Genomic DNA, 12,833 nt, shown 5'->3' with positions numbered 1-12,833 from the left:
ATTTTAGAGAGGTAAAAGGGTTGGCCTTCGCCACAAACCACCTTTCAGGTTTAAGTGAAGTCTTCGTTCTCTCTCGTGCAGAGACCATGCCATCCTTCCAGAAATGAGCATTTTAGGACGAGAGACCTGGAATTGGCCTAAGACTCAGGTGCAGGTGGGGGAAGCATCGGATTTACAACAGTGGTCCTGCCTTCTTCCATGTGACTTCCAGTTTTAAATTCAATTCTAATTTACTCAAATCCCACCCACTATGTAAATTTGTAGGAAAATGTCCTGCGCTCTGCACTTCGTGGCATTTAAAACTTTCACACACCCGCGCGTTCTTTCTTGAAGCCCCGCGATTGCTGAGCCTCGCTGGGCAGCTTGGCACCGCTGGGAGCTTGGCTCGCCCTGCCGGGGCCGACACCGCCCATCCCGCAGGACCCCGCGTGGGGCTCAGGGCACCCAGGACTCCGGACGCGTCCCGGCTCCAGGTGGGCCCCGGCACCGCCAACCGCAGGAAACCGGCCGAGTCCTAAACTTCCAAGTGGCTGTAGCCAGCGACAGAGTGTCCCTCAGTGGAGCGCCTTGTGGCTGCCCAGGCCACAGCCATGGCCGAGGCGAGGACACACTTCTACCCTGGGGCGCCAGCAAAGACTGTCCGCCAGCGGCGACTCCATGTCCCGCAGCCCTCCGCCCCGTTCCGCCGCCCGCCCCCCGGTACCGGCAGCAGCGCCACCAAAGGGCACCCCGCGCGGGCGCCGGCTCTGCTAGGTGCGAAGGCGGCTGAGGCCCCGCCCGGAAGGCACCCGCGCGGCTCCGGAGTGGGCTGGAGGGACGAACGGGGGCGGGGCCCAGCCGCTCCCGCCCCCTGACCTGGCTATAACACCCGGCCCCTCTGGGCAGCCGCGGGCGGGTAGAGGTGCGCGCTTGGGACATGGTGAGGCTGGGGGCGCGCGGGGCCGGGCGCAGCTGCGGCAGCTGCTGGGCGGCGGAGGCGCCGGGAGGAGGAGGAGCGGGAGACGCCGGCGGCTGGGTTGAGGGCACCGAGGCTGCCCGTGCTCCTGGTCTCCGGTTGCACGGCTCACTCCTGAAGGTGTTGCTTCCAGCTTTTGCCTCCTTAAAAGGCAGGAAGCGTCAGTGTCGGGAGACCCTGAGACCTGAGTACCGAGCCGTAGCCGGTGATGCCCCCGCCTGCCCTCATGTGTTCTCAGGTTCTTATTTTTATTCATCTCTAGAACATGAACTTCCCGTACTTCTGGCTAGAGCTGTTGCTGCCTTTGGTAGCTGCGCTGGATTTCAACTACCACCACCAGGAAGGGATGGAAGCGTTTTTGAAGACTGTTGCCCAAAACTACAGTTCTATCACTCACTTACACAGTATTGGGAAATCTGTGAAAGGTAGGGTCCGTCTCTGCACACTTTCCCAGACCCTTAGTACTCCCTTTCAGTATTCATTAAATATGCCCCAGCTTCCTGTCTGCTCTTCCATGCACCTACTCTGAGTGGCACAGAACGGGTCAACCGGTACCACGCGTGTTGGTTGATTTCTGCTTTTGTTGGGAGGAATAGTAGGAAGAACTGAATTTTACTGGACTTGTCCGTTCTAATTCAGTGTCACTGAGTCCTTTGCATTACTGGAGTTCTGTCTTTTTGGATCTTGCAGACATTGGTTATTTGGGATGTGTGTTTTAGTTCCTTTTCAAGATAAACTCCCAAGTAAGTCCATTTATCCGTTTCAATTCCCCTTTGTGTGGGCTTCTTTAAATATGACTTGGACTGTTAATATCATTTCTTCAAGTCTCTTTTAAACTGAAATAATGCAGTTTTGTTGATAAGATTTCTATGTTATATGTAATTAGTCTTTATTTAAAGTTATGCAAAACTATCATTTATGCAAGGTTCTTTTAATCTAAGTAGTACAGTTCTGTTGGTTAGATTTGTGTCACGTATAATTAACCCTATGGCTTAAAGTTATGCAAAAAAGTGGTTCTATGATTAAAGGCTGTTTTCAAAATGTATCCATTTGAAGAAGACAATGCTAGATAATGAATATACATTAGTAGTGATTGAAACTCTTCCCAACATTTTCATATTTATCATTAATAATTTATTGTTCTAAGTTAGAAACTACGTAAAGTTATTTTCATTTTTATAGACAGCAAGTTTGAATCAAATAAATTAAATAATTTGTTCAAGGTCTCCCAGATGGTGAATTTTATAGTCAGCACTGGCATCCATTCGGACAAGGCAAATAATTTGATCAGATATCGTTATTCCTTTTTTCTTTCTTTTCTTTTTTTTTTTTCTTTTCTTTTTTTTTTGAGACAGAATCTCACTCTGTTGCCCAGGCTGGAGTGCAGTGGTGCGATCTCAGCTCACTGCAACCTCCACCTCCCGGGTTCGAGCAATTCTCCTGCCTCAGTCTCCCGAGTAGCTGGGATTACAGGAATGCACCACCACACCTGGCTAATTTTTTTGTATTTTTAGTAGAGACAGAGTTTCACCATATTGGCCAGGCTGGTCTCGAATTCCTGACCTTGTGATCCTCCTGCCTCGGCCTCCCAAAGTGCTGGGATTATAGGCGTGAGCCAAAGTGCCCAGCTGAGATATCGTTATTACTTAATCATCTTTTATTATCCTGATGTTCCCAAAGAGGTTACCAGAAAACTTAGTACTTAAATCAAAAGTTTCAAAAAGTTTATGCAATTTGGATCTCAACTTTTTGTAAGGTGTGTTCAAACTCTGCCTGGATTTTAGCTCTGAGCTTTTGAGTCAGTTGAGAGTCTCATAATTACCATATCCTTAATCATTTTTCAAAAAAAAAATCAAGGCTATGGCTTCTATATTAAAGAAAAAGTATTATATAAATGTATTCATGTACAATGCAAAGTCAACATCCTGGACTGTGTGTAATAGTAACTTTGTTTTTAAACAGCATTGCCAAAGAGTTGGTGCCAGAATTACTCTGTATTACTCTATAATTCAAAATTATAGAGGTTGGGTGTGTGAGAAATCATATCTTGAATCAGCGTACATATTCAGCCTTCTGAAATCATTTTCCCCTAGGGCTAGAGTAGAACAATTTAAAAAGATCTAGGAATACTAATTATATTAATTAAAAAATATATAGAACGCAACCAGCTTGAGTTATTGTTCAGTCATCATTTCAACCACAAGACGATGAGGATGTTGTTAATTTTAAGTACTAAGTGATTTGGTAAGGTTTTGTATTTTCAAACACAATGTGCTTATGACAGTTGGGGGCTCTCTTTCCTAATATGAATCAGCAATTGTGATCTATCCTGCGTGATGTCAAACCACGATCACAGTGAAAGTCAGCAAGCTTAATTTTTTTTTTTTTAATTTTACCTTGTATGCACTCTTGTGGTTAAAGGCTTGAGGAGTTATCATGTAAAAATGAAATCTGGCACTAGTGGTTAAATATTTGTGTTGAATATGTTGCTCTGAATAATAACTCGGATTAAGAAAAATCTCAAATCTGCCATTTGGCTCCAAGTGGTAGATTAAACTGTATGTCAGTAACTGGGAGTCAGTTGCCAAAGTGTCACTGCACATTAGTGTGACAATTGAGAGATGGTGATCCTTTGTTGGTGCTCTTTTTCACTAGATATTTTCCCTAACCATTCTGCCCTCTGGCGTAAGATAAGTTTGCTTAGAAAACAAAATTTATGACCAGGCCCAGTGACTCACACCTGTAATCCCAGCACTTTGGGAGGCTGACGCAGGAGGATCACCTGAGGTCAGGAATTTGAGGCCAGCCTGGCCAACATGCTGAAACATTGTCTCTACTAAAAATACAAAAAATTAGCCAGGCGTGGTGGTGTGTACCTGTGGTTCCCGCTACTAGGGAGGCTGAGGCAGGAGAATAGCATGAACCCAGGAGGCAGAGGTTGCAGTGAGCCAAGATCATGCCACTGCACTCCAGCCTGGGTGACAAGAGTGAAACTCCATCTCAAAATAAAAGAAAATAACACAGAATTTGTTATACATGTGTTATTTATTTATTTATATTACATGTATTAACACGGGCAGTCTTACCCAGAGAGGAAAGTAATATTCCTACATAACCAAATACATGTTTAGCTTTTGTAAAAACTTAAATATATGTGATATGCCTATGTAAATATATGCATATCACATATTTTCTTTGTTGTAATTGTGGATTATATTCTGCTTGTTTTTTCATTTCGTGTTATTTCCTTATATATTTCCATGAATTGACAAAGTCTGCAGATGTGAATTCGTTGCTGTATAGTATTTTATCCTCTTGATTATGTGAATTTTCTTAGTCATTCACCTCTGAGCATCTGTAGAGTTTTTGGTTAACTCTGTTATAAGCAGGGATGCTATAAAACCATTGATACCTATCATGATAATTACCTTCTATTATTATTGGTGATTTTTAAAACTTTTTTATTTTGAAACTTTTAAAACCCACACAAAAGTTAAGCACACAGATACCCAGCTTCAGCCATAGTAGACCATATTTCAATTGAGTCTTTTGAAGGAAATCCCACTGCCTTGCAACATAGTAAAGAAAGTCTTAGGTGAAACGAGATGCAAAAAAGTACGGATGACTTAGTTCAGAAAAATCAGAAAAGGTACAGTGTTCATCAGTTTGTTCATTCAATCCTCCATTCAATTAAGGAAGCACCTCCCATTTTTTGCCCCTAACCCCTTTGTCTAGAAGGATGTCTGGCACATAATCAATAATCTATATCTATTTATTTAATGGATGGAATATTTGCTGAGCAAAAGCCATGGGAGGCAAACAAAGATGTGCGTCATTCATTCCCTGCCATTAGGCAGCCCATTTTCAAATACAAACATATTTACTGTGAATTTCTCAGAGTAGTCTCTCCACATGTACCCCAAAATTAGTTTAGGAACATTTTATTATTTTTTTAAAAAATGAACCCTTGTGTTGAGAGTTGACTTTCAATAGATAGCAACAAAAGAGCTGCTCTGCTACATACAAAACCCCAAAGGGCCATTTTAAATGAGATTTCCTACTATCTATTTTAAGAATCTTGTCTTGGCTGGGTGTGGTGGTTCATGTCTATAATCCCAGCACTTCAGGAGACCAGCCTGGGCAACATGAGAGACTCCATTAAAAAAAAAAAAAATTAATTAACCAGGCATAATGGTGCATGCCTGTGGTCCCAGCTACTTGGGAAACTGATGCAGGAGAATCACTTGAGCCTGGGAGTTCAAGGCTGCAGTGGGCCATGATCGTGCCACTGTACTCCAGCCTGGGCTACAGAGCAAGACCCTGTCTCAAAAAAAAAACGAATCTTGTCTTGCCTCTTGCTAAGTCTAATCATCATTGTATCTGAATACGGTAGGAGGGATAATAACATCTTCCTTACTAGTAATAATATTATTAGAGATTTTTTAAAGCCAGTCAAATTTAGTAGTCTCTGTTATCAAGTACTTTCCATGTCGTAGATAGTTTAATACATTATTTCAATCTCAGCAACTCAAAGTAGGTGTTATCCTCATTTATAAAACAGGTAAAATGAGGCACAGAGAGGTTAATTAACCTGCTGAAGATCACATAGCTAAGTGTTAGAAGATTCAAACTCAGATCTGCCTGTTTCCCAAGCACCTCTCTGTTCTCTTTTAAAAAGCAGCTTGACACAGATGGGGATGATTCCATGGAAGTTGAGGTCATTAGTACAGGGTTTTAGGATCATGATTTGGGCACATTTGACCTGAAGGTATAGCTTCTACCAAGGATCTAGAGCTGTTCAATTCTGTAGCCATTAGCCACTAAGCAATTGAGGAGTTGAAATATGACTAGACCAAACTGAGATGTGCTAGAAAGTGGCTTTGAAGACTTAATACGAAAAAGGAAAATATTTCACTAATAATATTTTATGTTGATTACATGTTGAAATAATACTATTTTAGATATGTTATATGAGAAATATTTTTTAAAATTAACTTCAAGGCCAAGAGCAGTGGCTCACACCTGTAGTAATCCCAGCACTTTGGGAGGCTGAGGCAGGTGGATCGTCCGAGCTCAGGAGTTTGAGACCAGCCGGGGCAACATGGCAAAACCCCATCTTAACCAAAAATACAAAAAAATTAGCTGGGCATGTTGGCATATGCCTGTCATCCTAGCTACTTGGGAGGCTGAGATGGGAGGATTGCTTGAGCTTGGGAGGTGGAGGTTGCAGTGAGCCAAGATTGTGATTGTGCCACTGCAGTCTAACCTGGGTGACAGAATGAGACCCCCATCTCAAAAATAAATAAATATATAAATAAAATTTAATTTCACCTGTTTCTTTTTACATTATTAATATCACTAGTAGAAGATTAAAATCATATATATGACTTGCATTATATTTTGATCGGACTGTGCTGCTTAGAGTGCAATTTGTTATTATTAATTTTTTCCTGAGTACAAAAGATTTCTAGTTCATTTAGAAAATTTGGACCATATAAGAAAGCACCAAAAAGAAAATTAAAATCTCACCGTCCAAAGGAAACATTTAGTAGACTGGAATCATACTACACAGTTTTGAGCCTTTTTACCCCCGAGTCAAATATCTTATTTGGTTCATCCATGCAAACATGTTATGTCTAAAACTTGATTTTAAATTTGTTTTGTGTCCTATCAATAGGTATATTATTGTTTATTTAACTTATGCCCACTGGTGAATATTTAGTTCGTTTCTAAACTTTCCCTGTTATAATCAATGCTGTAGTGAACATCCTTGTGGCTAAGACAGCAAAAATCTGAGCACATGCTTTGGAACCACCCTGCCCAAGTTCAAATTCTGGATTCTCAGTTTTGTAGCTACGTGACCAGGGATCTTTAGACCAATTCCTGGCACATAGTAAGTGCTATGTAAAAGCTGCTATTATTATTATGGATACATACCCAAAAAGGAAATTACTAAGTCTAAAGCAGTTTTAAGTATTTGATATAGGTACCAAATTGCCTTCCAAAAAGATTGTGTTGATTTATAATCTCTTGGGAAATGCATATTACGAAAAATAAAACAACTCTTCTAAAACTTACACTAGTCATAAATCAATTCTGTCATTAGAGCTTTGAAAGATGACTGTAGTATGTATTTCTCATTGTTATGTTTTAAGTATGAGGGAGAATTTATTTCTCTTGCATCTTTCCCTAAGAACTCTCACCTTCCCATAATCAACAGACATTTACTGAATTCCTCTACTAGGATTCCTATACCATTTCAGATGTTCAGAAATCTTCCTAACATTAGTTAAGATTCTTGCTCCTAAAAGGAAAGTACTGTGTTTACATACACAGATCTCTCATGATCACTTGCCCTCGACTGGATAGATTTTAGCTGGTGATTTACCCTCAGAAAAGAGCATTGTATGTAAAATTTTGGCACAACACTTGGTCATCCGTCACACTCTGCTCATTTCCCAAATATGCTCGTAAAACCAGTTTGCTTGAGATCCTACATAAATGCCTATTGTGATGCAAATGCTGACATATTGAGGATGAATATCAAGAAAACCACTAAAATCCAGGAGCTTCAGCTATAATATACATGTTTGTGATTTAAAGTTATATGGGTTTAGTAAGCCTTTCCCCTTTAACATAATATGCAGAGTCCCTTTCTGAGACATTTATCAGCTATCAGCCTTATTCTTATTCTTGAAACATTCAGGGTTTCTTAAAGACACTGCCTTTTTTTTTTTTTGGCACGGAGTCTCGCTCTTTCGCCCAGGCTGGAGTGCAGTATCACAATGTCAGCTCACTCTGCCTCCCAGGTTCAAGCAATGCTCCTGCCTCAACCTCCTGAGTAGCTAGGATTACAGGCGCCCACCACTGTGCCTGGCTAATTTTCGTATTTTTAGTAGAGACAGGGTTTTACCATGTTGGCCAGGCTAGTCTCGAACTCCTGACCTCGTAATCCGCCCGTCTCAGCCTCCCACAGTGCTGGGATTACAGGTGTGAGCCACTGCACCCCTCCTGTCACTTATCTTTTCATGCTTACATGAAGAATGTAAGTTGTGTTTTCAGTTGTGTTTTTTTTTCAGTAGAGGCAGGGGTCTCACTATGTTGTCCAAGCTGGCCTCGAACTCCTGAGCTCAAGTGATCCTCCTGCCTCAGCGTCCCATAGTGCTGGGATTGCAGGAATGAGCCACTGTGCCCTCCGCCCACAATTTTCTAATGTCCTCCATAGGTGTAAGATGAGCTTACAATTATCTGAGCCTAGAACCAAGCTCTTTTTTTTTTTTTTTTTTGAGACAGAGTCTCGCTCTGTTGCCCAGGCTGGAGTGCAGTGGCTGGATCTCAGCTCACTGCAAGCTCCACCTCCCGGGTTCACACCATTCTCCTGCCTCAGCCTCCTGAGTAGCTGGGACTACAGGCACCCGCCACCTCGCCCAGCTAGTTTTTTTTTTTTTTTGTATTTTTTAGTAGAGACGGGTTTCACCATGTTAGCCAGGATGATCTCGATCTCCTGACCTTGTGATCCGCCCGTCTCGGCCTCTCAAAGTGCCAGGATTACAGGCTTGAGCCACCGTGCCCGGCCTTACCAAGCTCTTTTTTATATACAAATACAAAATATTTCCCCCCATAGTTTTAATATATACTGAACTTTTCAGGGATGCTACTATATATAAATTGAGGGGAAATTATATTTTGTTTTGCTCTCAACATGACTGAGAGATATTTCATATTCAGAAAATCCTGACAACAGTGACAAAAGAGCCAATGAGTCTGCATTTATAATCCATATGTTCACGGTGCCTCTCAAGTATAGATACAAGCATGTGACTTCTTCATTTGTCTTCCAATGGAACGCCCAAGTTTTTGCATATGGATACCATATTTTATGTAAACTGCTTTCTTTTTTATTTCTGCTTTATATAGTTTGAACACTATATTGATCTTTTGAAATTATGTATGTAAATGTGTTAGAATTGGATGCCAGCATAATAAAATAGAAGTTGCAAAATATTGGATATGAAAACAAGAGGCATCATCTGATAGGGTTAAGAACTATTGGTGTAAAAGCACAAAGAGAGCTGATAAGGACCCACTTCAAGTTCATCCAAAAGATGCTTAGTTTCTGTTCTTAATCCCTGAATGTGTGTGTCTGACGGTAACACTGTGGTGACAGCAGTATCTAGAGTTGAGATGTGATAACTGCCATTAGCCCTGATTCCTCCTTTCAGTTTGTGTGTTTAGAACACCCCTTTCTCTAAGAGTGCAAAGAAAGTAAGATGTTAAAAAAAAAACAACCTTAAAGTGAAATTACTCCCAAAAAAACAAAAAACAGAAAACCACACACACGCACACACACACACACACACACTATATCAAATACCAACATGCATTTGGGTTAAGGGAAGGAGACTAAAATTTAGTCAAATCTTTCTGCTTGGATCTAGGCTTGGTCCTGTTGTCCCAGCTACCTGGGAGGCTTACACAGGAGGATCAGTTGAACCCAGGAGTTTGAGGCTGTACTGCACTAAGATCGCATCTGTGAACAGCCACTGCGCTCCAGCCTGGGCAACACAGCCAGAGTCTGTCTCTTTAAAAGAAGCAAACAAACAAGCAAACAAACAAAAAACACTTCTATCTAGTGATTTCAAGCAATTGACATTCTTCCTAGAAATTAAATGTAATACTGTATAGTAGTTTGTGAAAAGATTAGTAAGTCCTAATTTGAATTTGTGTTAAAATAAAACAGACACAAAATGCACATTAAAAATGTTTCTCATCTCTGTTTTCTGAGGACTGCTCCATGTCACAGGTTTTAAAAACACACATTTTCTATCTGTGACCTTTCACGTACATACCTTTGTCAAGCTCAACTGGAGGGCTTAATCTCCACTGCATCAAAAAAAAAAAAAAAAAAAAAGCTGCCAACTTCAAACAAATTGCCTTGGAGGTGGCTTCACAGCGTTATCATGCACTTACCCGGAGTTGAAGATAACTACCTTGACAGTGGGGATACAAAGGCAGTAATGATAGTGCTTACTACCCCAGTCTTTAGCCTCTCATGGAATTCAGGGGAAGCCAATTAAATAATCCTTCTGTTTGTTTAAAGAACTTTCCATTAGTCGCTTATCCCATTTTTAAATTATTCTGATGCGAATGTGTGAAAACTAGAACCCCACTTAAAAATCACAACTAAAGTAACAAGTATTGATAGTTATTCAAACACATAACTGAGCCTCCTTTCTCACATAATGCACATGCACATATACAAATACAGGCAGGTGAAATTTAGCATAACATCCTGTTTTTAGAGCAGGAATAAATGTTAGAGACCATTTCATCATTCATTAGGTTAATTGAAACAGCTCAAAATGTTGCTTCCTCCAGAAGCCTTTTTCTATTCCCCTGGGCAGAGTCAGAGTCTCCTTGCACACCTCTTCTCCTCTTGCGCATCTTCTAGTAACTCTATGTGCATATACAGGCCAAAGACCAGGCTTTGTTCAGCCTTTTATCCTAGGCACTAAGATGTGATTATTACATGTAACAGATACTCTCAGGGACAAAGATGAAGAGTTATTATATGCTTATTAAATGAAACATATGAATGCAAATATATTGTATGTAGTATATTAAATAATATATAAGTATATAGGATGTACATTTTTAGATATACTTTTATATTGTTACATATATTATATGTAAGCTTATCTATATACTTTTATATAGTTACCTATATTGTATGTAAGTACTACAGTCCCTCAAGAAAATGACATTGTTTTCTTATAAACTTTTTGTTAAAATTAGTTTTATATTAGTAGTAAATAATATGATAGCTTAGAGAGGTAGAATTGGGGAACCCCAATTATGCCCCAGTTCAAGATAAGTTTCTGGCATGTAGGGAAAAGCCTCAGAGAAGTTAGGAACTTTCAGGCAGTAAAGGACACAATTGAATTATTCACTGGCTAGCCTAAAATGGATCTACCCCCCTCCCTTGCCTTCAGCCCCCCAAAACACTAACCAAACATGCAATGAGAAAAGAGTAATTATAGGAGGTTCACCACCATTACCCTCACCCCTGCCTTCATTAAGAAGTGTTTAGGCCAGGTGCGGTGGCTCACACCTGCAACTCCAGCACTTTGGGAAGCTGAGGTAGGTGGATCACTTGAGGCCAGGAGTGTGAGACCAGCCTGGCCAACATGGTGAAACCCCGTCTCTACTAAAAATACAAAAATTAGCCGGGCATAGTGGCAGGTGCCTGTAATTCCAGCTACCTGGGAGGCTGAGGCAGGAGAATTGCTTGAACCCAGGAGGTGGAGGTTGCAGTGAGCTGAGAGCCGAGATCATACCACTGCACTCCAACCTGGGTGACAGAGCAAGACTCTGTCTCAAAAAAAAAAAAAGTGTTTAAATAAATGCCTCTGGCTTTATTTAAACAGTCCAGGAATAATTCAAAGGTCTGTCCCAGAATTTTGACAAACAAAAGAAGGTGGGAGGGATCATGTGAAGAAGGCCTTTGTTCCCCCAAGAGTTAAGCAGGGGCCAGACGCAGTGGCTCAGGCCTATAATCCCAGCACTTTGGGAAGCTGAGGCAGGCCAATCGCATGAGGCCAGGAGTTTGAGACCAGCCTGGCCAACATGGCAAAACCCCATGTGTACTAAAAAAAATACAAAAAAAAAAAAAAATTCACCCAGATGTGGTGGTGTGCACCTGCAATCCCATCTACTCTGGAGGCTGAGGCAGGAGAATCGCTTGAACCCAGGAGATGGAGGTTACAGTGAGCCGAGATTGTGCCACTGTACTCCAGCCTGGGCAACAGTGAGTCTCTGTCTAAAACAAAAACCAAAACAAACTTAAGCAGAGATATGAAACCCTTCCATTTTAAGTGTCTTTCCCCCCCCCACTCAGAAATGTTGTACACATTTTCGGTGAAGGCAGATGATCTAACTATTCTTGCTGTGAGTGGTTCAGAAGGGCACAGCTTTGGAAATACACAGATGAACTGTTGAAGGTAGTTTCACCTTAAGTTTTAGTCCTTGTTAAATATTTATTCCCTTGTCCATTGTTGGTGACTCAGTTGAGCCCACTCTTTAAAATCCTTTTCACAGGGGATACTCACTCTTACGAAAATGTAGACACCTGGAGACATGTGGGAAGCATAGCGTCATTTAACATGTGGCAATTCTACAGCAGTTTTCTCATTGTTTAATTAGAGAGATTTATTTACAGCTTGTGTTAGGCTGTTCTTGGGTTGCTAGAAAGAAATAGTGGGTAATTTATAAAGAAAAGAGGTTTAATTGGCTAAGGGTTCTGCAGGCTGCACAAGCGTGGCCCCAGCATCTGTTCAGTTTCTAGGGAGCCATCAGGAGGCTTTTATTCGTGGCAGAAGGTGAAGCAGGACCAGGCATGTCACATGGTGAAAGCAGCAACAAGGTGCCACACACTTTTAAACAACCAGATCTCATGAGAACTCACTCATTATTGTGAGGACAGCACCAAGCCATGAGAGAGCCACTCGCATGACCCAGACGTCTCCCACCAGGCTCCACCTCTAACATGGGGTATGACATTTCAATGTGAAATTTGGGGGAACAAATATCCAAACTATTCATACCTTACTAATAATACTAAATATGCACAGTTAAATTTCAGATAAAGGTTGTTCAATTGGGGCAGACATTTAATTTTTTCCATTGCTCTTTGGGACTCAGATAAGTAATCTTAGTGTGGTAGAGATAAGCCTCGCTGGTTTATCATTTGTTACTGTAAGTTCCTTTCAATGTATGAAGAAACAGAAAGATAAATTGGGAAATGCCACATTCTAGCCTTAACAAACTTTTTAGTTGGACTTGGCCATCTTTTGAGTTTTAAGAACATGTACTTCTAAGG

The 12,833-nt window shown here is 41.1% G+C and overlaps 1 protein-coding gene across 2 annotated transcripts in view; it reads left to right on the top strand.

Moving 5' to 3' along the window:
• The first annotated feature begins 47 nt into the window (after positions 1-47).
• The window catches only part of CPM (carboxypeptidase M), an 83,462-nt gene continuing 70,676 nt past the window's right edge, over positions 48-12,833 (top strand). Inside the window, exons 1-2 of one of the 2 annotated variants that reach the window (XM_017876208.1) lie at positions 48-473; positions 1,218-1,380. In XM_017876208.1, coding sequence (XP_017731697.1) covers positions 1,221-1,380 — 160 coding nt within the window. In that variant the 5' untranslated portion in view covers positions 48-473; positions 1,218-1,220. Of the gene's footprint in view, positions 474-830; positions 920-1,217; positions 1,381-12,833 lie in introns of those variants that run through there. The other variant, XM_017876206.1, reaches the window with a different exon arrangement.

Source organism: Rhinopithecus bieti, unplaced genomic scaffold, assembly GCF_001698545.2.
Source record: "Rhinopithecus bieti isolate Rb0 unplaced genomic scaffold, ASM169854v2 scaffold_9919, whole genome shotgun sequence".
Classification (NCBI taxonomy): Eukaryota; Metazoa; Chordata; class Mammalia; order Primates; family Cercopithecidae; genus Rhinopithecus; species Rhinopithecus bieti.
Note: the sequence above shows the minus strand (reverse complement) of the source record. Positions and strands in the feature narration are given on the sequence as shown.